General features: G+C 54.1%; 2 protein-coding genes and 1 long non-coding RNA gene across 15 annotated transcripts in view; 2 read left to right on the top strand and 1 right to left on the bottom strand.

Annotated features, from left to right (window-relative positions):
• ARNT (aryl hydrocarbon receptor nuclear translocator) overlaps positions 1-17,929 on the top strand; it is a 29,124-nt gene extending 11,195 nt beyond the window's left edge. For 2 of the 12 annotated variants that reach the window (XM_056322301.1, XM_056322299.1), the window contains 21 exons: positions 379-423; positions 1,451-1,495; positions 4,105-4,149; positions 6,614-6,827; positions 6,990-7,203; positions 7,287-7,352; positions 7,464-7,563; positions 7,964-8,029; positions 8,512-8,597; positions 9,049-9,125; positions 9,300-9,434; positions 9,895-9,969; positions 10,767-10,918; positions 12,673-12,783; positions 12,989-13,067; positions 13,458-13,581; positions 14,199-14,298; positions 14,962-15,112; positions 15,330-15,489; positions 16,029-16,180; positions 17,367-17,929. In XM_056322301.1, the coding sequence (XP_056178276.1) occupies positions 379-423; positions 1,451-1,495; positions 4,105-4,149; positions 6,614-6,827; positions 6,990-7,203; positions 7,287-7,352; positions 7,464-7,563; positions 7,964-8,029; positions 8,512-8,597; positions 9,049-9,125; positions 9,300-9,434; positions 9,895-9,969; positions 10,767-10,918; positions 12,673-12,783; positions 12,989-13,067; positions 13,458-13,581; positions 14,199-14,298; positions 14,962-15,112; positions 15,330-15,489; positions 16,029-16,180; positions 17,367-17,456 (2,287 nt within the window). In that variant the 3' untranslated portion in view covers positions 17,457-17,929. Of the gene's footprint in view, positions 1-378; positions 424-1,450; positions 1,496-4,104; positions 4,150-4,936; positions 5,091-5,111; positions 6,458-6,613; positions 6,828-6,989; positions 7,204-7,286; positions 7,353-7,463; positions 7,564-7,963; positions 8,030-8,511; positions 8,598-9,048; positions 9,126-9,299; positions 9,435-9,894; positions 9,970-10,766; positions 10,919-12,672; positions 12,784-12,988; positions 13,068-13,457; positions 13,582-14,198; positions 14,299-14,961; positions 15,113-15,329; positions 15,490-16,028; positions 16,181-17,366 lie in introns of those variants that run through there. The other 10 variants (XM_056322303.1, XM_056322300.1, XM_056322302.1 and 7 more) reach the window with 10 other exon arrangements.
• Positions 17,930-21,494: 3,565 nt separating this feature from the next.
• Positions 21,495-24,516, top strand: CTSK (cathepsin K). 2 transcript variants are annotated; one of them, XM_056322314.1, is made up of 8 exons: positions 21,495-21,642; positions 22,431-22,575; positions 22,715-22,837; positions 22,954-23,109; positions 23,181-23,399; positions 23,492-23,657; positions 23,765-23,870; positions 23,956-24,516. In XM_056322314.1, the coding sequence occupies exons 1-8, from the start codon at positions 21,635-21,637 to the stop codon at positions 24,053-24,055; spliced, it is 1,023 nt and encodes a 340-aa protein (XP_056178289.1). In that variant the 5' UTR covers positions 21,495-21,634; the 3' UTR covers positions 24,056-24,516. The 2 variants fall into 2 exon arrangements, with proteins under 2 accessions (XP_056178289.1, XP_056178288.1); XM_056322313.1 differs by lacking the exon at positions 21,495-21,642 and adding an exon at positions 21,944-22,128.
• A 1,457-nt stretch (positions 24,517-25,973) lies between these two features.
• LOC130141382 (uncharacterized) lies at positions 25,974-27,604 on the bottom strand. Its single transcript, XR_008819053.1, has 2 exons — positions 27,245-27,604; positions 25,974-27,067 (listed from the first exon to the last, which is right to left on the bottom strand). It is a non-coding gene; the product is annotated as an uncharacterized LOC130141382 (long non-coding RNA).
• Positions 27,605-27,610: the final 6 nt, after the last annotated feature.

The following is a 27,610-nucleotide window of genomic DNA, read 5'->3' as shown; positions in this document are numbered from 1 at the left end:
ACCGATCCAAGCCTTTAAGTTGGGAGCGCTCCATTTGTAGGCTGTTGATCGGTCCCTTGAGCAGGGAGGAGCAGTTGTGGCAGCCAGCCGGGTTTCGGATTGCTGCTCGGAGATCCAGAGCTTTTGGAACAGGAGGCTGTGATGCAATGGGTGCTCCAAGCAGGCTTGCTCTCATTTGAACTGTTTCCTTGCTCCGATTCTGATAGACATGTGAAGGAGGCCCCCTCCTAAACTTTGTGGGTAGTTTCACATTAGCCCTGGGATTACTTATATCTTCCTTTCAAGAATCACCTGCATCCCTGTAGGGACAGACAGAAAAGCAGCTTGTAAAGGAGAAACCGCTTGGTTCATCACTATCTTCTTGCTTCTGTTTTTCAGGCTTGATTTTGATGATGATGGAGAAGGGAACAGTAAATTCCTCAGGTGAGGGAGACAGTCGCACCCCGAAGTTTCTGTTGTGTGGTGTAGGTGTGCCTGTGCATTCCCCCCAGAGCAGGAGCATGCTTCTTTTCCTCTCCAGCACCGCAGAGAGAAGCAGGGGTGTCTGAGGGAGGCAGTGCTCCACTTGCTTACAATCTCCCCTTTCTCTTAGTCAGCAGTATTCCTCCATTTTGGCAGCTGCTGCCAAAGTAAAGCTGCTGTGCACATGGGGCCGCTGAGTCCGGAGAAGGAGCCATGGCTGGGAGGGGATCCCATTGCTCCTTGGGTTCAGCCTCCACCTCGGGCCTCCCTGGCAGGCCTCATAGCGAGACAAGGCCAGCTGAAGAAGTGAGCCTCACGATCCCTGGGCTGAAGCAGCATTGCAGAAGCCCGTGATGATGTTGCTGTGTTCAATGCCAGCATCTCAAAAGATTAAACAGTTACCGTGAACGCTTCCAGCAACCTGCTGGTTGCTCCGGCACGCCGCTCTAGGAGCACTGGCTGTGCCCCTGTTGATGGTAGAGAAAAATCTTCCGCCAAAGAGCTTAGTGCCTCAGACACATGTTACTGAATTCTCATCTGTTGTAAGGATGCTTTAGTTGCAGAGACATCCTTACTCCTGAGGAGTTGGCGAGGCTGCAAGTGAGTCTCCTCTTACGATCCATATGGAACACAGAAGAGTTGGAAGATCTGCTGAGATCCTTTGGATGAGGGTCTTGATTTGGGCTAACTGTATCTTCAGAGTGCAATTTAACCTGTTTCTTAAATTACCGAGTTATGATGCCACTGTCCTTGATATAAATGTGATGTGGAAAACCTTGTCAAGGTGATAAACGACGGCAGTTTAATTATTTTTAACTAGATAAATGTAGAGTGTGGTTCTGAGTGCCTACATGTGGCAGAGTTTGCCTTTTTAACACCAGGCCTTTTTTTGTGTGATGTATTAAACCTTGTTCTTTTGTCAGTCTCTTTGGGAAAGAAGTAAGTATAAACACTTTAAGAACTCTGCTTCCTCTCCCCCTTCTCCTAGATGCGATGATGACCCGATGCCAAATGATAAAGAGAGATTTGCCAGGTAAGAATCTGCTGTGATGCAGTTTTTGAAGCTTTTGGTGCCAAACCACTTTAATGTAAGCGAGATCCTGCAGCACCTTTCTAACTAGTGGGTGCACCAAAGGATCCAGACATTTTCCTTGAAGTTTTTTGGACCAGTTCGTTATGAGTGTGATGAAATTACATTCCTCTTTTTCAACGTTTCTTTCAGCTGTTGCCTTGGACTCCCATTCTTTTCTCCTGCTCAAGAAACTTGCACAGATACAAGTTTCACGTTCAAGTTTTACTTGAACGGGGTTCCCTGGCAAATGCTGTGGTTTGTGTGTTTTGTGGGAGAGTTAGGCAGAAGCTTTTTCTTAAATGGGGGAGTTCCTAGAGATCAGAGTGTACAGTAATATTACAGGCAATATTTTGACTCTGATTGTTTACTTATTGATGGCTGAAAGTAGCTCTGTATCATCTAGCGCTGGGCCTGACCTCATGGTCGTTTTTACGGCTTTCTGAAGCCTGTGGAACTCCATCTAAGTATTTCATGGGTTTACTTTGTGTTGCTGTGTGATGTTTTTGCCAGCGAGGTGGTTTTGTGTGTATTCAGAGTACTGTAAATTCCAGGGTGTCCCCTTGGCACAAAGGCACATCATGCCATGTCTTGCTAAGAGTTAAACGAGCAAATACAGAATAATGGCCAAGACGCTACGCTTAGCAGCTTGTCTTAAGGAGGGCTCTGACTTCAGAAATCCCTGAAATTGGGGTTAAAATTCCAGTGATTGAGGACACTGGGGAAAGGACCACCCAGCATGTTGTGTCAAGGAGCCTGAGGGTCAGAGGGTCAGATCACGTTGCAGAGCGAGCCAGGGTGATGCTGGGTGTAGGGGCCCTTCCCTGGGATTTCTGAGCTCGTGCACTGAAACTAGCAGTCTAGAAATGCTTTGCAAAATGCTTATTCTGTAATGTTTCGAGCCAGAGCTACAAACCTGTGTCAGTCTCTACGCAGAGAAACAAAAAAAACCCCAGTAAAACCAAAATTTCAGGTCACTCTCATGCTGTTACCTGCCAAAGGGCTAGCAGGGACTTCTGGGCTGGGGCTCTCTAGATTTTTTGAAGTGGGTTGGCTTGTTCTGAAGTCAAGCGAACGAGAAATGTGTTTGCCAGCCCACCTCGGATAACTTTGTTCCCTAGTGCAAGTCCTAAGCTCTGGGAATGTAAGGTAGAGCAGACCCTAATAAGTACTAAGATAAGGCAAAATACCAAAAAACCCGCGTGCTGTAGGCAAGCGCTGCAGTGCAGAACAGCTTTGTGGCCCTTGAAGTTAAAAATTTTACTACCAAACCAGGCGGTGCCATAGCTGGGGTGGGATCTTGGTTCTCTGTGCCCTCTGTTGCACCGTGGCCTTTGGTCACCCTGGTTAATACAGAAGTGGTAGGTGAGGGAGAAATAAACAAAGAAACAAAAGAATCCTGTGTGGCTTCAGAACTGCGGAGGCAGCAGCAGTACCCGTCTGCTTTAACGTCGAGGTTATTGCTCGCAGTTGCCGGCTCGGGCAGTGAGGACGGTAAGGAAAGTGTGGCGAAAGCCCCCTCTGCTCTGCGCCGCTCGGGCTGCCCGTAGCTCTCGCATCTGTTTCCCGGGAGTGCTCCTATCATGCTCCTCACGGCTCTGGCAGCGCTCACTTTCCAGTACATTCTTCCCTCAGATGACGTGAGGCAAAACAAAGCATGGAGGTGAACGCGACTACTTTTTCGAATTATTTTTTTAAGTACTATTCTAAAACCTGTTTGAGGTGGAAGGGTAACACAGCAGACTAGTGCTAAAAACGCCTCCCGTGCTCCATAAATGCAGTTAGGTTTTAGATGCTCAGCCTTTGAGAGATTGCATGCCTGCCTTACTGAACACAGGTGGTACCTTCTCTTCTCCTTTCCTGGAGGTAGCTTTTGGGGGATTATTTGTTTTCCAAGGCAGCCAAACCCCAAGAGGAATATGTACCGTCAGCCTCTGTAAAACAAGGTTTGCAGATTCCTTTTCCCTGAAAACTGAAAGTGCATGGAGGTTGGGGTGTCTGTGTGTCTTTTTGTAGATGATGTGCGTAACATCTCTGTGTGCCACTTGTCGTGTAGCCATTTCGACTGTGTTGTCCTCAACGGTGTTGATGTAGCAGCATTACAAAAAAGTGTTGTTGGCTGTGAATCTTACACTGTCTTTGGATTTTGGGGTATTTCTTAAATCTGCTTTTCTGAATTGTTAATACTATCGAAGAGGCTATTGGTTTGTGTTTTGTGTTTTGTTTTTTTTTTCTTTAAAGAAAGAGTCGTTTAATGTGACTGGAACCCTAATTCCCCGTTCTGCCATTAACCTTCTAATCACGTGCAGAATGACCTGCACCTCAGTTACACGTAGAACGGCTACCCTTGCCTCTTTCATAGGCTTGGTGAGCGCCTTAAAACTTCAAAACAATGTAGATGGTAGGCAGCTGTTTAATGTGTGGTGTTACAAACTAATGACTGCTTTGTTTTATGGAATGGCTCCTCTGCAAAACAGACGTGTCTGTAGGCTGGGTTTCCTAGTACATCTTCCCATTTTTCATTTCTTTAAACTTTTTTCCATTTTAGCTTAGATCGCTGATTTTATTTTTAGGTCTGATGATGAACAGAGTTCAGCGGATAAGGAGAGACTTGCCAGGTAGGAGAATGGAGATTTCAAGCATGGACAAGCAGAGTATTTCCTTTCCTTAATGTTTCTCTAGGCATCCCTTCTCTTCCCCACCCCACCCCCCTTCCCTCATCTGCTGCAGTAGAGGACTTGAAACTGAACAGACTTCTGGAAATGGCTGTGTAATTGGAATTAGGAGGGGAGAGGCATTTAGTCCCCTTGTAAGAGTCTTTGGGGAATACACAAAAGGATTTGCTTGCCAAAGACTGTAGGGTAGAGCGTGGTTGGGCCATTGCTTTCACCGAGTACTGTAGCTTTGCTAACCCGTGCTAAATACAATTTCTCTTGTCCTGGTTCAAGGTGCCAAATGGCCCATTCCCACCTTGGTGAGGTTTTGTGGCAGGAGTGCAAAACAGACATGAAAAAAAGTACTAGCTCAGGTTTTTTCTACACCATAAAACCTTCCAGGAAAGGTAGTGTTGTCCTGTGCTTTACAGTGACTTAGGCTTACTGAAAACAGGATTAATTTTTTTTTCCCCCAAGATCCTATTTGCAATTAACGAGGGGCTGTGGCTGAAATGACCGAAGCAGGCCTGTCGAATGCCTTACCGTTAGTACAGCAATGTGCCCCACAAATGTGTGTGCACAGCTGCAGCTGGTTGGGGTGGTGTGTTGTCAGGACCGCTTTTCTCCAGCAGAGAAACACACCCAGCCCTAAATGTACCCTTCCCTGTTTTCAGCTGCAAAATAAAAACTGCTTGAATCGAGGTTCCTGTTGCTTGCCACCCACAGCTCGTTGCTGCTGCGGAGCTGAGCGGTGGCAGTTTCTGAAGAATGGCTTGTTTTGTGGCTTGCCACCTTGCGAACTTACTCTGCAACTACTTCGGAGTGTTCCACCCTGGACTTGATTCTTGAGCAACGCACAGGACTGAAAAAAGACTGTCTTGGGTGCTGAGAATGCCACAGTTCTGGTCAGTTTATTGCCTGCTGGCTGGTTTTTTAAAAAAAAAATACCCCCCAAGCGCAGCCCTTCCAAACGGCAGTGTTGCATAGCTTAAATATTTGAGGAGATAAGGAAAGCCTAGAAGTGGGGCCTGTGAGTACAGCAAACAGCAGTGCACTTCTCCTCCGGTGAGGCAGCGACCCTTTCGTCCGTCCCTGTAGGCAGTTGTTGCCGTCGTGGCACAGCCTGCGGTAAAGAACATTTGGCAGTGGGGCAAGTAAAACGCCTGGTGGTTTCCCAGTAGCTTTTGTCATGAAGGTAGCTTCATTTTCACACTCGAGAACGTGAGTTGGGAGAAACTTGAGTTCAAGGTGAGTGTCATCATTGAAGCACTTCTTTTTCTGAGTATCGGTTTCTTGCAGCAAGGAGCAAGGTCACTGAATGATTGCACACACACCTGGTAGTGATAAATGCTCCATTTTGTCTTTATCCTCTTTAATTCACTTGCCTGTCTGTGTTCCTTCCAAGACTTTCATTTCGTTTCCCACCTTGTGCTTCCTTGCATCTGATCGATCCATCCTCCTGTATAGGAAACCTGGCTTTTCAGTTCTGTTTTGGAAAACCCACGGCGGTAATCCAGTTAAACGGCATATGCTGGATGAAAAGAGCCAAGCCTAAACAAGTTGTGTTCTCATCTCTGGGGGTTGATGGGGACCGTGCCCTGCGAGCGGGCTGGCAAAAGGCATGTGAAAAACCTCTTTTAAGGGCTGTGAGTGGGCAGCGTTGGTCGTGGTGCCCCGTTAGAGGTCCATGCGCACCACTCAGGTGTGTGCTGGTGGGTGGCCAGCCCACAGCGGCCTCGATCCGTACAGAAATGAGGTGTGTGTCTGCTCTGAAGCTTTCCCTCTGCCATGGTACTGTAAAAAGTTCTCGATGTAGCAGGGAAGTAGCTTCATAAAAGCACTGCGAAGCAAGACTCTGTCGTTACCGAGGTGCCCGAGTCTCAGCGGCAGCCCTGGCCTCCTCGAACGGTTATCGGAGGTGCACGGGCGTCGGATTTGATTCATTGTCGGACAGACAGTGGGTGGGATGAGGCTTCACAGTCTCCCTGCACCAGTGCTGTGTAAAAGCAGATCTCCTCAGTAGGGAGGCGAGCTTCGCTTCGGGAGCAGAGGCCACGGTAAAGGAAGAAATCCTTTGGCTTGCTGCAGTGTTGTGGAACTGATGGGGAAGCTTCTTTCTCTGCTAAAATAGCTCAGCCTAGCTCGCTGCCTTCACCAGGTGCCAGGGAACCAATGTGATCCAAAGCAAGGCTCTTGTCCGCAGCAAAGAAGGTCCAACTGTAGACTGTCCTCCTCGCACTTGTTCCTGCGTTCCTTCGTGCACGCCCAGCATGTGAGGCACTTGTAGTCCTTCTAACTCCTGATGACCCTGATGCATCTCTGTGTTTTGCACTCTGGCCTTGTGGAAGCGTTGACATGGGGGAAATGGCTGGGGCTTCTGGCTTGTTGGTAACTTGGTCTTCCTCCTCTCCTCCCTGGCTTTTTGCAGGGAAAATCACAGCGAGATTGAACGTAGGCGAAGGAACAAGATGACCGCCTACATCACAGAGCTCTCGGACATGGTGCCCACCTGCAGCGCCCTGGCCCGCAAACCAGACAAGCTCACCATCTTGCGCATGGCTGTCTCTCACATGAAGTCGCTGCGTGGCACAGGCAATACCTCCACTGACGGCACCTACAAACCCTCCTTTCTCACTGACCAGGTCTTAGCTTGACGCTGCCGTGTGGGAAATACTGCAAGCAGAGGAGGAGGGGAGGGATGATTAACCTGTGGGTGGGGGGGGATAGGCACCCAGGGTGGGTTTCGAGGGTGTCAGCTGCTTGGCCCCGGAGTGAAGAGCGTGTCTGTCTGTCTGTGAATGCAGGAGCTCAAACACCTGATCCTAGAGGCGGCCGACGGCTTTCTGTTCATAGTGTCTTGTGAGACGGGGAGGGTGGTCTACGTCTCCGATTCTGTGACTCCTGTCCTGAACCAGCCCCAGTCAGAGTGGTTTGGCAGCACCCTCTACGACCAGGTGCACCCGGATGACGTGGGCAAGCTGAGGGAGCAGCTTTCCACATCGGAGAACGCGCTGACAGGTAAAACAGCCTGGGAAGGGACTGGCGGGGGCGGGCAGCACAAAAGCCTGCAGAGGACTTGGATTAAAACCTTCCCTTTGTAGAAGGAACCAAACCCTGGTGCCTTTCTAACAAGGATCCTGCAGCCCCCCCTGAGAATGCATCTAAAGGTACCATCGGTGACGCTTGTGTCTTGCGAGTTTCCTAATATGTTGCCCGGTGCCTGCGTTGGTAAAAGGACTGACGTTGCAGTGGCATCTTCTTTTTTTTTTCTTCTTTAGGTCGCATCCTCGATTTGAAGACGGGGACTGTCAAGAAGGAAGGCCAGCAGTCCATGAGGATGTGTATGGGTTCACGAAGATCTTTCATCTGCCGAATGAGGTAATAAAAGAAAGTCCCTGGGGAAGTGTGATTTGAGCCTGAAGCTGAACTCTCTCACTGTCCCCTTCATGCTTCTATTTCGGCTTTTTTTTGCTCATTCTGAGGTAGGCATAAGGTGGCTGAGCTTTCCTCACCGTGCTAACAGTCAAGGTCTTGAGCTTTTTCTTTGCCCTGTGCCAAGATAGCTCTCAAGACTGTTGTAGAAGATCCAGTTTCAAGAAACTGTTTGTCACCTTCCTTGAAGTCTGTAGAATCTTCATTCTGTTCACTTGTGTGGTGGAGATTCAAAGGTTCATCCCCATTTATAGATTGCTTCCTCTTACTCAGGATTGTCAGATTGGACTGATGTTGACCCAGAAAGATAAAAGCCTGTCCCTTTGCGTTTCTTGTTCTGGTACAGGTGTGGCAACAGCTCAGTGGATCCAGTCTCTGTAAATCGTCTCAGCTTTATGAGGAATCGCTGCAGGTAAATAACACGAGTTACGGGCGAGCACACTGCGTTGCTAGGAGGAAAAGGAGCTACAGCTCCGTCATCAGAGCGGTGGGGGCACACTGCTGAGTGTGCCTAGCGAGGACTAGTGCGGCTCATTGAGGAGTTCAGATAGATCTGCTGGTAGAGGAACCAAAGTACCGCTGTGTTGTGGAAGATAATCTCGGGAGAAGATTAATCTTCTTTGACTCAGAGATTGGATTTGAAGTCAGCTTAACACCGCATGTTCTTTACGCTGTTGTCGTTGGCTCTGGAGTATGTTGTCCCTTTTTAATTTGAAATTGAGATCGATTCCAACCTCTTCTGTTCTTGAACTTCTTGCGTTTATGTTAAGTCTTTGTTCTTTTTTTTACCCCAAAGGCGTTCCGTGGAAGCTTTTTTGAAGTAAAAGTAGAAACCTTGCCTCGCCTTACCCCGGTTTAATACATAACACAATCAGACTGTTTCTCTCTCCCAAGGAATGGCTTAGGTGCAGCAAAAGATGGTGAACCTCACTACGTTGTGGTGCACTGCACGGGTTACATAAAAGCCTGGCCCCCTGCAGGTAATGGCTTAGCTGAAGTGTTCAGTTGTGGTGGGTTTTTTTAAGAGCATAGGGTCTAAAGTTGTCTATTCTATGAACTGAATGTGCCAGCAAATGCTTTGCAAGTATATTGCTTTTTCTTATTTTAAGATTGAACTCAGTTTTTTGCCCATGCTGGATCAGAGATCTGTGTCTCTGGATAGTGGAGATAATGTAGAGGGTGAAGATAACACTAGACTTGTCTGATGCACTGGCTTGTGCTGGAAGTGGCAGAGTTCTTGAATCCTTCTGATGAAAACAGAGAGCGGGAGGCAACTTAATTTACTGAATTCCTTCACTGGAAATGATGTTGAATTGCATCAAAACAGGGCGGGGAGATGTATTGAAGTCAGAAGTGCATGTCTTTTTCCTCTGGGATTAGCAAGTTTTCCTGTATTAACCTTGCTGGAATTTTTTGGCCCTCCCCTCTCAGGTGTTTCGCTGCCTGATGATGACCCAGACGCTGGCCAGGGCAGCAAGTTTTGCCTTGTGGCTATCGGCAGGCTCCAGGTGGGTAGCATGTTTTGGATGGTTCAACATTGCCTCGTCCTGAAAGTCCACAGAGTTAAACTGCTCTGTCTGAAGACGTTCCCCACTTGCCGCAAATCCACCTGCAGGGCTGGCTGGTCAGGAGAAAGCAGCTCTCGTACGATTCAGTAACGCTGTTCCTGTCTTACCGTGCAGGTCACCAGCTCACCCAACTGCACAGACATGAACAATGTTTGTCAGCCAACAGAGTTCATCTCCCGACACAACACCGAAGGCATTTTCACTTTCATCGATCACCGGTGTGTGGCTACAGTTGGCTACCAGCCGCAGGTGAGAAAATGGTAGGAGCTTTCTAAGAAAGTCTGAACAGCAGTTCTTACTTTTCCTTCCTCCCTCTCTTGTATATCGCGGCTCTGCTTATCTAGCAGATCTGATAAAACGATGCCCAGGGCCTAAACCAGACATGTTTCTTTTCCACCAATTGCTTTTTCATGTGCTTTGCTAAGTACTTTGATCATCGGAAGGATGGATGGCTCTGGATTATGTCTGAAGTCAATTAAGATAATTTTTGCCTCCATGTGAGTTAGAGATCAAACGTTAGTCAGCCGCTGTTGTGCTTCTCTTTAAAATACAGCATGCCAGTTCCTGTACTTGGTTTGTGTAACAGTGATTTGGTGGGGGTGAGCGGTAATGACCTGTCCAAAGTGGAATTAATGAGGCGTACCCAAAAGAGGGAGTCTGCCTGCCAGACAAATGGACTAGATCTCTTTCCCGATTCCTTTAAAACTAGGAACTTCTGGGGAAAGACATTGTGGATTTCTGCCACCCGGAAGACCAGCAGCTTTTGCGGGACAGCTTTCAGCAGGTAAAACATTTTAGCTGCCACTTTGCATGCAGTGTGGTATTCAGATTGGAATCTGTCTTCGTGCTTGCAAAGCAATGAAATGAATTGGAAAACCAAGAGAAAAATAAACCTTAGATGTTTCTCCTTTGCCCAATGGCAAACAGTTACAGGTACAGTCACAAAACTGTAAATGTGCAAAACAAAACAGAAGCATTTGATGTCTAACTCTTGAATTCATCCTCTGGCTGCTAGTTCAGTCTGCTTTTAGGGCCAGAGACGTGGCTACAGAGTGCCTACTTGAATGCCATGCTTCTGTGGCTGAAACACTGGTTCATCTCTAGGGCCCAGCCCAGTGCTGCAGAACTCGAAATGGATGTGGTTTGCTTGCCCTGTTGTCGTTACTCTTATTTCTGAGGGCGTTGGACTTGTGGCAGGGCAGGTAAGACTGCCCCTGTGCTTTCATGACTCCAAAAAGTAGCTGCTCATATCCATTTGTCCAAATAGTTGGAATCAGAAGCAACAGCATGTGCTTCATTTACCGGAGGCTTTTCCATACATCTCACCAGTGCAAAGAGATAAGAGAAGGGAAAGCCAGAAAGGGGATGTTAGATTCCCCTCCCGTGTCATTCGGGAGTCAAGATAGCGTAAGGGAATAGTGCCAGTACCATTTAGTTGGGGAAGACCAAGATACGGTCTTGTAGGCTTTGAGGCAAAGGGCCATCACGAGATTTTAGTGGGGGGCGGCTTGTGCTCAGAAGCAGGTTGCTCTTCAACACCTTCTTTTATCAGGTACTACTGATGGCATTACGTTTTTTTAGGTGGTGAAGTTAAAAGGCCAGGTTCTGTCAGTCATGTTCCGATTCCGATCCAAAAACCGGGAATGGCTCTGGATGAGAACCAGCTCCTTTACCTTCCAGAACCCCTACTCGGATGAAATTGAGTACATCATCTGTACCAACACCAACGTCAAGTATGTACATGGAAATGACTTGCCAACCACCAGTGATAGCACACGAACCTGATGGGATCTTGTCCCCGAATAACCAGCAACACAGAACTGCAGGAGCTTTGCCCTCTCCCCCTCACCAAGCTCCCCACCAGTTTGCGTAGGCCCTGGAGAAATTACTAAGTCCCGTGAGTGCTCTTTTCCTGGGCTGCAGCAGGCACTAGAGGACTGTAACGTGCAAGAAATGGAATCCCTTTGGCTGTCTCGGTTGTATGGCTTAGCAAGCTGCCAAAGTTCAGCTCCAGCAGTGCCTTTTTTAACTCTGGTTACTGGAGCGAGCCTCCTGGCTGCGTGTTTGCCCCCGGAGCTAATATTAGCGAAGCCTGCCTTTGAATGTAGCTCGAGCTGCCGTGACGGTCCGGGGGGGCGGCCGGCCCTGAGAGTGGCTTTTCATGTGAGCAGGACTGTCTGCAGCTGACGGGAGGAAGCAAACACTTATTTTTCTTCACTGCTGTAGTTTGTCCTTGGACTCAGAAACGAGCTGCAGTGGGGAGGCTGCTGTCACTGCTGCGCTCTTCTTTTCCCTCCCTTGACTATTCTAGTGGGTTGGTGCATCATCTCCTTTGGGAGTGATCAGAGCTGCTCTCTCTTCCCGTGGAGTGAGCTCCAGGCCCCTTACAGAAGAGCAGCAACTGAAATAAAAAATAAAAAATGTGCCTGCGCGTGATTCAGAACGGCAGGCTTGGTGGGTGCAGCAAATGGAGTCTCTCCAGCCAGGCAAACAGAAAGCTAGGCTGCTTGTGGGCAAGTGAAAAGCCGGGAATTTTATTTTTTTTTTTTCCCTTTTTGCAGTGAGGCAGGGTCCTAGAGTGCGGGTGGCACTTCTTCCCTTCCTGCAGCTAGTGAGCTGATGCTTTCTGACGAGAAAGTATTAAGGGTTGAGCAGTGACAAATCCCTCTGGCTCTAAAGAGCTGTGGTCTGAGTGCAGGGCTGAAATCTGATACAGGCCTTAATTCCTGTCCCGCCGTTAGAGATATCTCTTTGAACTCATTCATTCCACACGCATCCATTCTCACATCCATGCTATGCCTTCTAAAAGCACTGCATAAATTCAGACCAGAGAAGCAGCAGTCTGGGTCTGATTGTGTTTGAGGTGCATTTTATCTATGTGCATCTTTGCTGGGATATCTGTATTGTTTCATCTTCGAGATCAGGTCCTACTGAAGCAGCAGTTTGCAAAAGAATTGTCGGGAAAACGCTGGATTTTAATTCCTTTCCTGTGGGAGTTAAACATTAACTGACTTGTGACAGTTAACAGAAGAGCATAAAGAATTCCACCAACGTCTTGGGCTTAAAACCTAAAGCTGCTGGTGGTCTCTGCAGGCTCCAGCTCTGGAGCGTCTGACAGAGCTGAATGGAAAACCTTGGGGGTTTGTAGGTTCCTGCAACCTTTGCTTGTGCTTTAAGGATGATGCAGATCTGGCCATGCTCCTGGTGTAGGTTATTAATTGCTCCCCTGCTCAGCGACCGAGTGGGATGGGGCAGAGCCCTTTGGCTCACAGCCGTTAGCGTTCTGTTACACGACACACACCCCATTTCAGAGACCATGGGAACGAGTGGAAGGATCCTTCACTCAAACAGCTTTTGCAAAAAGCAAAGCTTCCGATCTTGTCCAAGACAAGTGTGCTTTCCTACACGCAGTAGCCAACTGTTTGCTTTCATTGGGTATTTAAAAAAAAAAAATATTTTTTTTTTTCTTTCTTTCTTTGCTTTAAAGGAACTCGAGCCAGGAGTCTCGACCTGCCCTGTCAAACTCAATGCAGAGGCCCCAGCTGGGGCAGAGTGTCAACCTTCCCCTGGAGATGGGCACGGCACAGCTGCCCTCAAGGTCAGGAGGTGCTCAGCTCCTTTTACCATGCCTCTCTTGCTGGTTCTGCCCTCCTGTCACATAGCCTTCCTACCCAAACTTTCCTCTCTGCAGCAATGAACTCCTCTGGGCTAATGAATCATTGGTGTAACCACAGAGTATCTGTTTCCTTGGCAATCGCTTTTAGCAGCCGGTGTTCTCCTATTACAGACACTTTCTATTTTAGGCAGCAGCAGCCGCCACAACAGACAGAGCTGGAAGTGGTCCCAGGAAGAGAGAGCCTGTCTGGTTATGACCACTCACAGGTAAATCAACAGGGGGTTTGGTTACTCCTTCCATTTGTTGTCCTGCATTATTTAAATTACCTTTTGCTGGGGCTTTAAGGGTGGCCACCCGAGCCTGACTTGAGGCTGCTGAGAGTTCGGAGAGGAGGCAGTTCTGCCCTGGGTTTTGTTGGATCTGCTTGCTTGATTCTGAGCTGCCCCTGTGGCATCCTCCCCGCCCTGCCCGTGGTGGTGCTGCCAGCCCTAAATGGCCTCACTGTCCCCCTAAAATACACAGGAGCCCGGAGAGCAGCGCGGCCGCTTGCGTGCAAAGTCTTCTCCTGCAAAGCCTTTGGCTGTTCTCCGTGCTGGTGCGAGACTGCTGGCTTCCTTTGTGCTGTGCTAACAGCTGACGTTTGTACCTGCTCCCAGGTTCCCGTTCAGCCTGTGACTGCTGCTGGCCCAGAGCACAGCAAGCCCTTGGAGAAGGCAGAGAGCCTTTTTAATCAGGAGCGGGACCCAAGGTTCAGCGAAATCTACAGCAGTATCAACGCAGGTGGGGAGCGCTGGGCTGTCGGGCACGGCCAGGGGCACGTCGCGTCTTCATCCAATTTTGGTTTCGGTCGGGAGTGCACTTTGCTCTTTCCGAAGTCATTCAGCCCAGTTCTGGGCGCAGAGGCTTGGCGTGACTGTGTCGTGGCAGCCCAGGCCTTGCAGAACAGCCGATTTGGATGCCGGGTGGGTGATTCCTGGCTGCGCTGACGGGCTGTTGTGACAGAGAATTGTCCTGCAGCCGACGTTTTGTTGGAGAGGTGTGGGGAGGGAGTTGGGTGAAAAAGCATCTCTTGCCCTGCTCTTACTGCCTGCCTTAGTCCCATCCTTCCTGCTTGTCCCTAGAGAGCAGTGCTCTGTGCTCCTAGTCTGAGCACTGTAGTGGATGCTCTAACCCCAGAGGACTTTAATGCAAGTTTATTAGAAAATGGAGAGGAAATCAAATTAAACAGGCTTTTACAAAACCATCTGGAGTCCATGGCTGGATAAAGAACAGTCACGTTTACTTTGGCTCAGAACAGCCTTCCTTCATGCGGGCATGTGTCTCGCAACTGGTTCTGTCTCCCCGTTCCTGCTGCCGAGGCTTTCTCAGCCCTGTCGCGAATCGCCCTCTCTCCACAGACCAGAACAAAGCCCTTCCTGCCAGCACAGTGCCTGCCAACCAGCCCCTCTTCACGCAGGGAAACACCTTCACCCCACCACGACCTGCTGAGAACTTCAGGTGAGGCTTCCCCTGCTCATCTCGGAATGGCCTCACGTTAGTTTTACCTTGTCCGGCGGTCGTTCCTGTTCTGTTTGTGTGTCCTGCAACAGCTGAGTGTTCCCAGCCTCTCCCTGCCTGGCAGCGATTGTCCGTAAACGTGCTGCTACACATTCCGCACAGAAAATATGCGGAGGAGAGCCCATCCAGGCGCTGGTTTCTTTGAGGGATGCGGTTGAGAAGGGCTCCTGCTCTCCTCCCAGTGCCGCTTTGCTCCTGCTCAGAGGTGCAGGAGCTTTGGGGCTGTGTGCAGTCAGCGTGGCCCTTCCTCTGCCGTGCCAGTCCTCACCCTCACAGTCACCGTCTCAGCCACTGCCTCGATTCCCGCGTAGCCGTCTGCGCCATTCCTTGCCACAGCTTGTCTGCGGGATAGCTGTGCCTCTCGGACCGAAGCCCAGCAGCTGAGCTGGGTGAGAACTCCCACCGAGCGCTCCTCGCCTTGCCCAGAAACCCAGCACCTCCTGCCAGTTGTACCCACAGCAGGGCAGCACGATGGGCACTGGCGAAGTTACCCACGTTTCTGCGCTTGCTTCCCCGCACCAGTAACTCACACGGATGGTGTTTGTGGCTCTTTGTCCTGTACGTGATGCCCAGTGTCCTAAGGGCACCTCTCCTGTCTTGCAGGAGCAGCAGCATGGTACCTCCTGTCAACATTATTCAGCAGCAGCCCTCGTCAGCGGGCCGGATCTTAGCACAGATTTCACGCCACTCCAGCCCAGCTCAGGTCAGCGGAACCAACTGGGCTCCAGGGACACGGCCGGTGTTCACGCCCCAGGTAGCAAAGCCTGAACCCTCGGTGCAGGCCCCGAGCCCCCGCTGCGTTGCAGACCCTTCTCGCCGCCACAAATCCACCGGCTCTGACGCTGGGTGACGGAGCAGTGCTGCGCGCCCGCGCGCCTCCTCCTTCAGGGCCAGTCCAGCACCTTCTCACCCTGGCTGACACTCAGAATAAACGCATCTCTCCTCTTCTCCCGTTTCTTGCTCTCTTACAGCAAGTGGGGTCCCAGACTGTGAAGACTCGGCCCCCTTCCTTCAGCATGGGGACTTTCCAAGGCACCCCGTCTTCCTTCAGTCCCATGACAGCACCTGGCTCTACGGCTTCTCCTACCGGCGCTGCTTACCCGAACCTTGCCAGCCGTGGCACCGGCTTTAGTGAGTATGACTTGGGGTGCTGGGACCTGGCGGGGGGGGGGCAACTAAATCCCCTCAGAGGAAATCTGGGAGCTCCAGCCGTGTGTGATGCGCTCCCCGTGTGCTGGGACAATGCCCAAACAGCTCAATCCCTGTTCACGCTGCCTTTATCGCCTTTAACCATCGCCCCGGCATGAGGCTCCAGAGCAGGTGAATTTACAGACAGCCCCTCCAAAGCTGTAAGGTGGCTTTTACTGGTTTTTATTTCAATTTAACCATCGCCCCGCCATGAGGCTCCAGAGCAGGTGAATTTTGAACCGTTCTAAGGCTCACTGGGAGGAAACAACCCCCCCTGGGCCTCCCCTGCGTTTTTCTTGTGCCACCCCTGGATGGGTGCCGACACATGCCTTACTGTGTGTGGTCAGTGACTTTTCCTGGAGGGGAGATCTTACCAGTAGGCACCACAGAACGAGTTGTGTGCTTCCCAGCGCCGTTCAGGGATCACAGAAACTGGAGCCCCACACCAGGAATCGGCTGCTGACTTGTTCTCTGTCCAACAGCCACGGAAGCGGCGCAGACGCCCAGCACATTCGAGCCGCGGGCAGCCGAAGGCGTGGGGATGTGGCCGCAGTGGCAAGGACAGCACCATGGCCCAGCGTCTGGGGAGCAACACGTGCAGCAGCCGCAGCCAAGCCAGCCTGAGGTCTTCTCAGTAAGACGGTGCTTTTGTAACCTCCCAAGCGAGGACTGGTGTGGGCTGATTTGTGGGAACGAACGGGCTTTTGCTGCCTGAGTGTGGGCAGCTGCCTGAAGTGCTGAGGGCTTGTCCCTCTAGTTCATGATCTCTGGTGAGGTCTCAGACTTGTGGATAACCTGATGGAGCTGGAACTGGAGAGGGGAGGGCAGGAGGAGGGCGTCAGCGGGATGGGATTTGTGTCTTGGGCCACTGCAGGATCAGTGTGAAACTACCCGCTCTGCAGTTGTATTAACCCTTTGGCTCTAATTAATAACAAAAGAAGCCAAACACACGTCCTTACCCTGCCCCCAGTCCAATAAAATGAAGATAAGGGAGTTCAGAACTCCACTTGTGACTTGCTACCCCTGCTTTCAAAGGAGTCGGTGCAGTCACAGGACCGCAGACAGGTCGGGGCTGGAAGGGACCTCTGGAGACCATCAGACCAACCAGCCCCCTGCTGGAGCAGGTTCTCCCTCGGCAGGTTGCTCAGTTGTGTCCAGGCAGGTTTGGGCTGTTTCCCCGAGAAGGAGACTCCACAACATCTCTGGGCAGCCTCTTCCAGCGCTCTGCCACCCTCAGAGTAGTTTTTCCTCCCATTCAGAAGGAACTTGTGTTGCAGTTTGTGCCCGTGGCTCTGGTCCTCGCGCTGGGCACCGCTGGGAAGAGCCTGGCCCCGTTCTCTCGGTGCTCACCCCTAAGGTGTTTGTAGGCATTGACAGGATCCCTCTCAGCCTTCTCCAGGCTGACCAGCCCCAGCTCCCTCAGCCTTTCCTCCTAAGGGAGATGCTCCAGTCCCCTCATCATCTTCGTAGCTTCTGCTGGCCCCTCTCCAGTAGCTCCCAGTCTCCCTTGAACTGGGAGCCCAGCACTGGGCACAGCACTGCAGAGGTGGCTTCACCAGGGCAGAGGATCCTCCTCACCAGGAGGATCCCCTCCTAAGTCACCGCTCGTGACTTAAGTTTGCTGCTCTCCTGCAGCCTTGGGTGCAAACCCTGTGCGTCTCGGGGGGGGGGGGGGGGGGTGGGGGTGGGGAAGGGACCGTCCCGGGGGGGGGAAGGGACCGTCCCAGGTCACAGCACCTGCTCTGGCAAACTCCTGCGTGACTAAATCACTGACGTGGTACTCTAGAGCAGGGAGTAACTCTCTCCTTGTATCCTCACAGGACATGCTGACGATGCTGGGAGACCAAGGACCCAACTACAACAACGAAGAGTTCCCAGAGCTGAATATATTCCCTTCTTTTTCAGAATAAAATAAGCCCTAGGGGAAGCAAATTATAACTATATATAATATCCATGTGTAAAGGAAAACACCTAAGTCTTTTTTTCAAAGACTGCTGAACTTTCTAAACACTTCCTACCTTCTGGAGGCGAAGCTCTGCCCCACAGCCTGGAGGATGGGCGGCCGTGCAGGAGGAAGGGGCGCTGGTTTTGGGCACCTCGGCGCGGCGCTGCCAGCGGGGGACTGTTGGAGGCAGCAGGACTTGAGTGCTGCGAGTGCAGCCGCACGCACTGACCGAAGGCCCCACATGTCCCGAGCGGTTCTCGTTCCGCACGCTGGGTGGGTCGGAGGGATGGACAGCCCCTCCAAAGTTGTAAGGTGGCTTTTACTGTTGGGTTTTTTTATTATTATTTCAATCTTCTTTACCGTGACTTTTTTTTTTTTCTATAAAACACAAAGTATTGTAACTTTTTAAATATTGGAAGAAACTCTTCCAAGCGTTAACCCTGTATAAGACAATTCGGGAGGATGCTTGCGGAGGAATCCTGGTCACAAGCTTGGAGGGAGCTTGGCCGCCTTTTGGGGGGCTGCTCCTGCGCCTCCAGCCCGGGGTGCTCTAGGGATTCCCACGCTGGTGCGTGTCTGGACGCCGTCTCTTCCGTGAACTGTGCAATGATGGGCCTCGGTTGTCAGTGCGACCTATAAACTCCCGGGGGGGGGGGCCCAGTCGTTCGTGTGAATGACGGGATTGTTAACGAGCCATAAAAAATATTATCAATGTAGCTTTGTTCTCCACGCATCAGTTTCGCAGCTGATGGTTTCTGTGCTGCCGTGAACCGATGGTTCAGCGGGTTTTGTGTCGGGGCGGGGGGAAGAAAAACCGCTCTGCGCTTTCCGTGCGATTTCCCCACGTCTAGGTTGAGTTCCTCGCCTTCGTCGAGGAGCTGGATGTCGGGTTCTGGACGTGCTGGAGTTGCGTTCTTCACTAGGAGCTGCGAACGGCAGTATTTGCTCTTAGACTCGCCGTCTCCTTAAAGAAAAAACGATGCCATATGATGACCCTGTTGCCAAATCACAAAACTGAGGAGAGCAGGGAAATACCGGGAGCAGAATGGTGTTTGGTGGTTGGGTTTGGGTTTTTGGGGGTTTTTTTTTTTCAATGTGTCATTTTTAAATTTTAAACCTTGACTTTGAATCTTCTGGCTTCTTCAGTGGAAAAAAACCTTCTGGCAAGTCTTACTCTCCTCAGGGGCTGCAGGGGCTGGAAGAACGGTTTGACTCCCCCTGCGACGGCAAGCCTTGCTTCAGTTTCAACAGGAAAATTTGTTCATTGCGGAGTCAGACTTGGAAGGCAACCTGGCACAAGTGCAGCAGGGGAAGAAGATTATGAAGCTTTCCTGGAAGCCTGCTTTTGTTTCGGATGAAATCTGTGCATTTCTCCCTCCTCCCTGTGTGTTGGTGGGGCTGCTCCAGCCCCCCAGGCTGGCCGTGAGTGCCCTCTCCGCTGGCGTGGGGCAGGGAAGGGACGCGGGGTTTGGAGTCGCCGGTGGGCTGATGTGGGAGACCCTCCGAAGAGCACATTTCGGCGACGTCCCCAGCAGAAAGGCTTTGAAACACTTGGGTTCCTGGCAAGCGTCCTACTTGCGGAGATCCGGAGAGGTTCCCCTGGGTAGCAGAGCAGAAAGCTTTTCATTTATTTTTTTTTTCCTCTCCTGCTTGTGTTGGAAAATCAAGATTTGAAGGAGTTTGTTGGGTGTTTTTGTGGGGGGTTTTTTTTTTTTTTTCCTCGCTCCAAACACCACTTCCACCTTTATCTGCGGAAAGGTGGGAACCTCCTGGTAGGGAGTCTGGAAACGTCCCGTGATCCAGCCCCGTCCTTTCACCCAGGGAAACCGCGACCAGCAATAACCGCGGTGGGCGCCTCGCGCTGCCCTGTCCCGCGCCGTCCCCGTCCTGTGAAGGTTTCTCTGGTTCAGAGGAGATCTGGACCCCCCCTGGGCAGAGGGGGCACGGGAAGGCCCAGCACCCCGCCGGTGTTGGAGCCCTGCCGGGATGAAGGATGGAGCAGCGCTCTGCCGGAGGAGGAGGAGGAAAATTCCCATTTCTACAGAAATGGAGCCCGACCTTCGTGGAGCTGCAGCTCTGACGCTTTCTGGAGCCCCGTCCGCCAGCAGCGGGAGCCGGACTTGCCCGTGGTGCTTTGACACCCCCCCCCCCCCTTGCACCGCAGTGGGTCCTGGGGGCCACACGGATGGAACAGCTGCCAGGTCTGTGTCGTGTCCCGTCCCCATCCCCCCCCCAGCTGAGAGCCCGTCTCTCCCTGAGCCCTCGCGGGTGGCACTGCTGCAGCCCCCCAACTCGTGGGCTCTGCTGGGGGGAAAAACCAGCTGGAGCAGCCGACAGAGGACAAGGACTGGTGAGGGGCTGGCGGGGTCCCCAGGCCCCTCCCGGGGGCTGTTGGAGGGGCCGGTGTGTGGTGCCAGCGGTGGGGGCACCCATCGTTATCCCTTTTTTTGATAATTGTACTATTTTTCAATGGGGGGGGTGGGGGTGGTGTATTTCATTGTACAATTGCTTGGGGCGAGCAGGAGCCCAACCTCCTCCTCGGGGGGCTTGGGGGGGGTGTTGGGGGGGCCTGGGCTCCCTCTTGTCACAGGAGTTGCAGATGATTATATGTAGCAGAGATTTTACAACAAGATATTTTCCCTTTTTCAGAGCTCTGTCTCATTTCTGCCTCTCCCCGTGGTGTTGCCCCGAGTCCTCAGCCTCGCGGCATTGCTGGGGCCGCAGAGACGGGACCCTTGCGCGTCCTGCCCTTATCCCGAGCTCGCTCCCTTGCTCCTCCTCCTCCTCCTCCTCATCATCATCACTTGCAGCTTGGGCTGGTGCTTGTTAGCAGGCCCTGGTGATCTCTGGCTTTGTGGGTCGTGTTCTCCCGGAGAGGGGATACAGCCGAGCATCCCTCATGGAGCCTCGCGTCCCCCCCTGCCCCCGATCTCTCTCTGGCCCTGTCCCCAAGGAGCGTGGCCCCCTCAAACCCCCGGCTCCCCACGGTTCGGTCCCTGGGTGGGTGGCCTCGCCGCCTGGTCATGCGCGGCCAAGTCAGGGCCCCGTGCTCGGGCGATGAGTCCGCGGCGGAGCCCTGGGGTGACTCAGCCCCCCTTGCTGGGCGGCCGGGGTGGGGGCGCGGGGGCCGTGGGGTGACGTGGGTGCACTGCCAGCCTGTGGCTGTGCCTCGGTGCTTCTCCCGTCCCCTGAACTCTGCCCCCTGCTCCCTCCCAGCCCGGCTCCCTGGGACAGCCCCTCCTTGGGTGATGGTGATGGTGGCGGTGTCCCCAGCGTGGCCACCGGGACCTTCCCGGCAGTGAACAAGGTTTTCTGACTTGTGATGCGGTGACGAGGTGCCAGTCACGGCAGAAAGCACCGTCTGGCCCCGCTTCCCCTGGTGGTGCTGCCCGGGGTCAGGGACAAGCCTGTGCCCCCCACCCTGAGCTGGGCATGGGGTGGCCAAATCCTGTGGTGGAAGGGGAAGCACTGCTGGGCTGGGGACACTGGGGACAGAGGTGAGGTCCTGTCCTCTGCTCCACGTGGAATGGAAGCAGCCCCGTCCGGCCTCTACCCTGGGGCAGGACTTGGGGACAAGGAGGGTGTCCCCGGGGTAGGATACCCAAGCAGGAGGACATCCCCAGCGTGGGATGCTGGGGCAGGAGGGTGTCCCCGGGGTGGGATGCTGGGGCAGGAGGACATCCCCGGGGCAGGAAGGTGTCCCCAGGGTGGGATGCCGGGGCAGGAGGGTGTCCCCGGGGCAGGAGGGTGTCCCCGGGGCGGGATGCCGGGGCAGGAGGGTGTCCCAGGGGTGGGATGCCGGGGCAGGAGGGTGTCCCCGGGGCGGGATGCCGGGGCAGGAGGGTGTCCCCAGGGTGGGATGCCGGGGCAGGAGGACATCCCCGGGGCAGGATCCAGAGCCACCAGCCCCTGAGCCGGGGCTGACTCAGCTCTGCCCCGCAGCATCACGTGAAGCCGGGAGGGAGCCACTGCTGCATCCCCCCACCCCGTCTCCTCCCCCTCTCCAACCCTCTGCAAATCCGGGCGAGGGCCAAAATTTTCCAGCTGCCTCTGAACTTCCTCAATCCAGCGGCATAAAAGAGCCGGGGCCGCGGCACCCGCATCCCCCGGTCCCGCGCTGCGCGTTCTCCCACCAGCGGCACGATGCTGGGGTAAGTGGCGTGGGGAGGGGTCCCGTGGACCCAGCGGGGTGTTGCTGGGGTGGTCGCGTGGCTTTTCCCCAGGGAAATGGACCCCAGTGGGAGGGGGGGCTGGAAGAGGGTCCCGTGTGGCAGTGGCGGGACCCTTAGAGGTGCAAAAGGGGAAACTGAGGCACGGAGCGTCGAGCGGGGCCGTGGGCTGCAGGCTGAGGCTGGTGTCCCCATCCCTGCTCTGCCTCGGGGAGCTGGTGAGAAAGTGGGTGCTGGGGGCGAGTGGGTAAAGCCAGGTGGGGGGGGATGCCTGGGTGCCCCCCCGCCCACACCCCCTACTCCATGCGCCCCCAAAATTTGTTTTCCCGGTGGCCGGGGGCTGCCGGAGAGGCGCCAGGGCGCGGTAATGGGAACCAGCTGTCCCAGCTCATGTGATGCCTGCGCCTGGCCAGCGCTGCCGCAGCAGGGTCCCAGCCCCACGGGGGGGCAGGGGGTCCAAGGCCCAAGGTAGGGTGGGCAGGGGGTGCTGGTGCTCCTGACCTGAAAACAGAGGGGTTACGGGGTTCTGATCTCCCCCCAGCCCCATTAATGGGGGGGGGGGGCGGGCAGACCCTCATGGCTCGGTAGCGGGGTGCATGGGGTCCCCCGTGGCCTGGAAGTGGGGTGGACATGGGGTCCCAGCCCCAGTACCCAACACGTGGGTGGGGGTGGGGTCCCAGTCCCCTGTAGCTTGATGTGGCCATGGGCACAGTTCCCCATCCACACACACACGCCCCCAGCTCAGTCCCTGTCCCTGTCTCTGTCCCCAGTGTTCAGCTCCTCCCTGGGATGTGGTGGCCCACGCTGGTGGCCCTGCTGGTCCCCGCGGCGGTGGCCCAGCTGCACCCCCAGCAGGAACTGGACGCCCAGTGGGACCTGTGGAAGAAAACCCACCGCAAGCAGTACAACGGCGAGGTAGGACAGAGCCCCGCGGGGGGTCCCGGCCCCGGGGGGAGCCGAGGGCCACGCTGTGATGTCCCTTGGCACTGGTGTCCCCATGGTGGTGCTGGGGGACATGGGCAGGACCCCAGCGCCGTCTCACCCTGCGGTGCAGGCAGATGAGGTGACGCGGAGGCTGATCTGGGAGAAGAACCTCAAGTACATCAACACCCACAACCTGGAGCACGCGCTGGGCGTCCACACCTTCGAGCTGGCCATGAACCACCTAGGTGACATGGTGAGCATCACCGCGGTGGGGGGGCGACAGTAACAGGGTGGGAGAGAGGGGGCTGAGCACCCACAGGTGCTGCTCTGCCCGGAGCTGCGCTCATCCATCCTGGGCTCCTTCCCCAGACCAGCGAGGAGGTGGTGAGGACAATGACGGGCTTGAAGGTGCCCCACGACCGCCCACGTCGCAACGAGACGCTCTACGTCCCCGATTGGACCGAGAGAGCCCCGGCTACCGTGGACTGGAGGAGGAAAGGCTACGTGACACCCGTCAAGAACCAGGTGAGCAGGGTGCTCCCAGGGGTGCCCGGAGTGGGGTGACCACCTCGGTGTCACCCATCGTGTCCCCACAGGGCCAGTGCGGCTCGTGCTGGGCGTTCAGCTCGGTGGGCGCGCTGGAGGGGCAGCTGAAGCGGAAGACGGGGAAGCTGCTCTCCCTCAGCCCCCAAAACCTGGTGGATTGTGTGGCCAACAACGACGGCTGCGGCGGCGGCTACATGACCAACGCCTTCGACTACGTCCGGCAGAACCGCGGCATCGACTCGGAGGACGCCTACCCTTACATCGGCCAGGTCTGGGGCTGGAGGGGGGGACAGTGGCTATCTGCTCCTCCCCGGCTGCCCCCCCATCCCCGTCTCACCTTGACCTTGCTGGTCCCACGCAGGACGAAAGCTGCATGTACAGCCCCACCGGGAAGGCAGCCAAGTGCCGCGGCTACCGGGAAATCCCCGAAGGGAACGAGAAAGCTTTGAAAAGGGCCGTGGCCAGGATCGGACCCGTCTCCGTAGGCATTGATGCCAGCCTGCCCTCCTTCCAGTTCTACAGCCGGGGTGAGGGGCTGGGGGGAGCCCCGTTCGGTGCCCACGGGGCAGCTCAGGGAAACTGAGACACAGCCACGTGGTTTATCCAGAGCGTAACCCTCCGTTCCGCTCCCCAGGTGTGTACTATGACGAGAGCTGCAACGCCGAAAACATCAACCATGCGGTGCTGGCGGTGGGCTACGGCACGCAGAAGGGCACCAAGCACTGGATCATCAAGAACAGGTACAGCAGGGCCTTTTCCCCGGGAAGGGGGGGGTTGCCGGCGGCTCTGGCGCGGCGGCTCAGGCTCTGCCTTTTCCCCCCACAGCTGGGGCGAGGAGTGGGGCAACAAGGGCTACGTCCTCCTGGCGCGCAACATGAACAACGCCTGCGGCATCGCCAACCTCGCCAGCTTCCCCAAGATGTGAGCGCTCCCGGCGCACTCCCTTCCCGCACTGTGCCCGGCCGCCCCCGCTTCCCTGCCTTCAGACTCTGCCTTTTCGCTCCCAATATCCAAAGCTGACGTTGCTCTGGGGGGGGATCTCTGCCTCTCCATGAGAAATGCCCCTGGGGAAGGGGACAGGCCCCCCAGCTGCAGATGAACGGTGCCATAAGTTGCCCCCAACTCCGTTTTCCCGGGACTCTGGTGCTGTGCGTGCCGGCTTTCGCCTTCCCACGGCCGCAGACGATCCGGAGTCTGATCCATGTGGAGACGCTTGTGCAAATAGATCCCGCGCTGGCCTCTGCCTCCGAGAACGTGCGGGGAGCGCCACGGGTGGAACATCCCCTACGGTGAGCACGGATCTGTGTCCCCCGGCTCTGCATCCCAGTGGGGGCTGCGGAGAACGATACGACTTTATTTTTAAAATAAACACTGTTGGGAATAAAGGCTGGGGCTGGTTTGCTGGCCTGTGGTGGTAAGGGGCTGAGGAAAAGCCCTTCCCCTTTGGAGAGGGGCTGGCTCTGGGGTAGAGTGGGGGGAGATGCGGCTGCGCCGGGGGCTTTTTGCAAAATCCCAGCTGGTTTTGCAGGACGCCTGGAACAGGTTGGAGACGTAGGTGGCGGAATTAAGGAGGAAGAAAGCAGGGCAAGAACCGAACAGCTGGTGCAGGCACTGGCGCTGTGGCTTCAGGGCAAACATTTGTGTCAGGGCTGAGTGGCATTTTGCACCCCAAAACCCCAGATCCAAGCACTTCTGTTAACGCGGCGCATTGAGAAACGACCGCAGTGATGCAGCAAGGCAGAACCCAAACAGTCAAAACCCAAAGAGAAAGGGAAGGTGATATTTGCTTTAAAAAATCAGGCAAAAAACCCCCCCCCCCCCCAGTTTAGATACTTTAAGCTTATTTTTCCCACTGACACCCCCGCACAGTGGGTGGCGAAGGGCCTGGGGGGTGATGGAGAGGGGCTGGGATGCTGGTTGACTCCCCGGGCTGCCAGGATGAGCCCTCAGGGTGGTTCAGGACCAGAACGCTGCCAAAAGGAAGAGCGGTGGGAGCATTTCCACGAGCGGAGGGACCCCCTGGTGCCAGAGCTGGGCTCCCTGGGTGCTGCCCCGCAGCCGGCAGGCAGGTGCCATCTCCCTGGCGTCGTTTTTGGCTGGAGAACATGGAAAACCGGTCCTTTTCGCACTCACCTGGGGGACAGAGCGCATCTCCACCTCCTTGGTGCATCCCCCTCGCTGCTCCTTTTCCTCAAGAGCTGCCACAGCGATGGAAACGGAAAGCTCCAGAGGGAATATTTGGGGATGCGTAAAGTTTTCTTAGAAAAGACTTTCTTTGGGGGTGTGGATGTGAGTGTTGGAAGGGTCTGACCCGGTGTCAGGGTTACCCTGGTGCGACCGGAGCGAGCCCCCCGTCTGGGAAAAAGGCACCAAGGGGCTGGTGGTGGCTTGGAGAGTCAGTGGGGGTGTAAGACCCCCCAGCCGGGACCTGGCGCTGCCTCCCCAGTCCCGGCTGAGCGGGACGAAGCTGCTCCATGGAGCCCTGCAAACCCCACTGGGCATCGGTCACCCAAACTGCTCCCGCCTGACTCGTTACACAGGATTTCTGCTGGGGGGGACTCCAGGGTTCCCAGTGGTCCTGGGTGCTGAGTCAGCACAAAGGGCTGGTGCTTCTCGGAGGCAGAAACCGAGTGGGTTTGGTGGGGCGCAGCGGTGGCGAACCCCCTCCCGTGTCCCATCCCTCAAGGCTCATTGCAACCCGGCTGCCCCAGCGTTAAAATTTATTTGTGAACATGTTTTTCACCATTGAAAATGCAGAACAAGAAGTAACAAAGTGTTGAAATAAGTCCTGCTCGGTCAGAGACGTCTTTGGAAAATAAAAACCCCTGCCACGTCAGCAAAGCTACGTTCAGCAACGGCAAACTTTATCTTTTTTAAAACCAACAACAACAAAACCCAACTGTGGGCAGTTCTGTCAATGAAGCTGCTTTATCCTCACGTCGGAGCTGGGCTAAACCCCCCTGGTTTCCTTGTCTGTCTCTCATCTCTGGCCTTGGTAGGACTGAACAAACAATAAATGTATTTTTAATAGATAAAACCAATTCATTCTCCTTTATCTGGTATTTTCCCGGTGGCTTTTACTCGCTCCAGCACATAAAAAACCAGCTTTTTTCCTCTGCCCCCGCCTTCGGAGTGTTAGCAGCACGGAATCCGGCAGGGAAGCGGTCAGGAGGGTCAGTCTTTTTGGCCAAAAGATGCAAATTTGGTTATTCCCGTGGCTGCTGGGGAAAGAAAAAATTAAGGGAGAGGGGTGGTATGGAAGGAGACTATCACCTCCTGTTGTCTAATTATTGCTGCTTTCTTCTTCCAGAAGTGGGGGTGGGTGTTATGGTGACCGGGGCTGTACCAGGATGGCCAGGAACCGTGGGAACTATGGTGCTTCCCCCCCCGCCCCCGATCCAGAGGGGTTCCATGCTTTTAGGACAAGCTCTTGAGATGCCACCAGTCCCCCCGTTGGGCTGGAGTGTGCTGGCTCAGTGCCAGCCTTCCCTCCCTCGGGAACGCCGTCCCCTTTCTGCAGGTCTGCAGCAGAAATGACGGAGCGACCGCAGTTGGCTTGTTCAAGCATCTCGTCAAGGATGACCGTCTCCTTCACCCTCTCCAGGAACTTACCCACTAATAAGGACTAATCTGTTGGGAATTATTTCAGAAATATTCAGAACTTCTGCAATCTCTGGCAGCTATTTAGAAATTGACTCAACTGCATCTTCAAAGCCCTTGAGATGCTGTTTTGCTTCCTCCTCTTCTCTTCGAAGATGGTTTCTTGCAGCCTTTTTATATCCCGCGGTGTTCCGTGGTGGTACCAAACGCACCCTCCCGCCTGCCTGTCCTTCATGGGATCCCAGGGGATGCCCTGACCTGAGGCTGGAGCCCAATTTCCAGGCAGCTGAAGACATCGCCGACCCTGTTTTCAGCCTGACCGCAACGTAACGGTGGACTGGAGGGAGAAGGGATGCGTCACGGATGCATGAAACGAGTCTCCTGCTGCCCATGCAACGCCGAGGCCGGCCAGCTCGGCTCCAGCCCCGACTATATTTAAACCATGCCTCCCTGCCCACGCTGCCTCACCAAAAAGTAAATAAATGTGATATTTATTTTTTTTTCTTATGCTAACCGTTGGCTTTGGTTTGGTGGGTGCTGCGGTGAGACGGGAGCTCAGGTGAAACCAGCAGCAAGGCTCCGTGCTTGACCTCATCCTGTCTCTCAGCTCAGCACCAAGCGAAAAAAATGCAAAAATCGTTATCGGAGGAGCGTTACCCCTGCTCCTGCCCCCCAGCCCCATAAACCACCACAAGAGCCTCACCACTCATTTGTGGGGTGCTGGAAATAAGAAACTCTCATCTGCAATTATTTTCTGTTGGCATCGATGCTTCTGCTTCAAATAACCCCACGACCAGCCCAGTAAGCCCAGTTCCCGGCTAAGTGAAAATGAAATCAGAGCATTTCCTCATTTCCTGACTCGTGATTTGTGCGACGAGTT

Source organism: Falco biarmicus, chromosome 19 (assembly GCF_023638135.1).
Source record: "Falco biarmicus isolate bFalBia1 chromosome 19, bFalBia1.pri, whole genome shotgun sequence".
Classification (NCBI taxonomy): Eukaryota; Metazoa; Chordata; class Aves; order Falconiformes; family Falconidae; genus Falco; species Falco biarmicus.
Note: the sequence above shows the minus strand (reverse complement) of the source record. Positions and strands in the feature narration are given on the sequence as shown.

What these genes read in the sequence shown, in the direction of transcription:
- CTSK (XM_056322313.1), top strand. Translation starts at nt 22,028, where the DNA reads ATGGGAACCAGCTGTCCCAGCTCATGTGATGCCTGCGCCTGGCCAGCG. An exon ending in GCAAGCAGTACAACGGCGAG is followed by an intron (nt 22,576 to 22,714) that starts GTAGGACAGAGC and finishes CCTGCGGTGCAG; the next exon opens with GCAGATGAGGTGACGCGGAG. An exon ending in CACTGGATCATCAAGAACAG is followed by an intron (nt 23,871 to 23,955) that starts GTACAGCAGGGC and finishes TTCCCCCCACAG; the next exon opens with CTGGGGCGAGGAGTGGGGCA.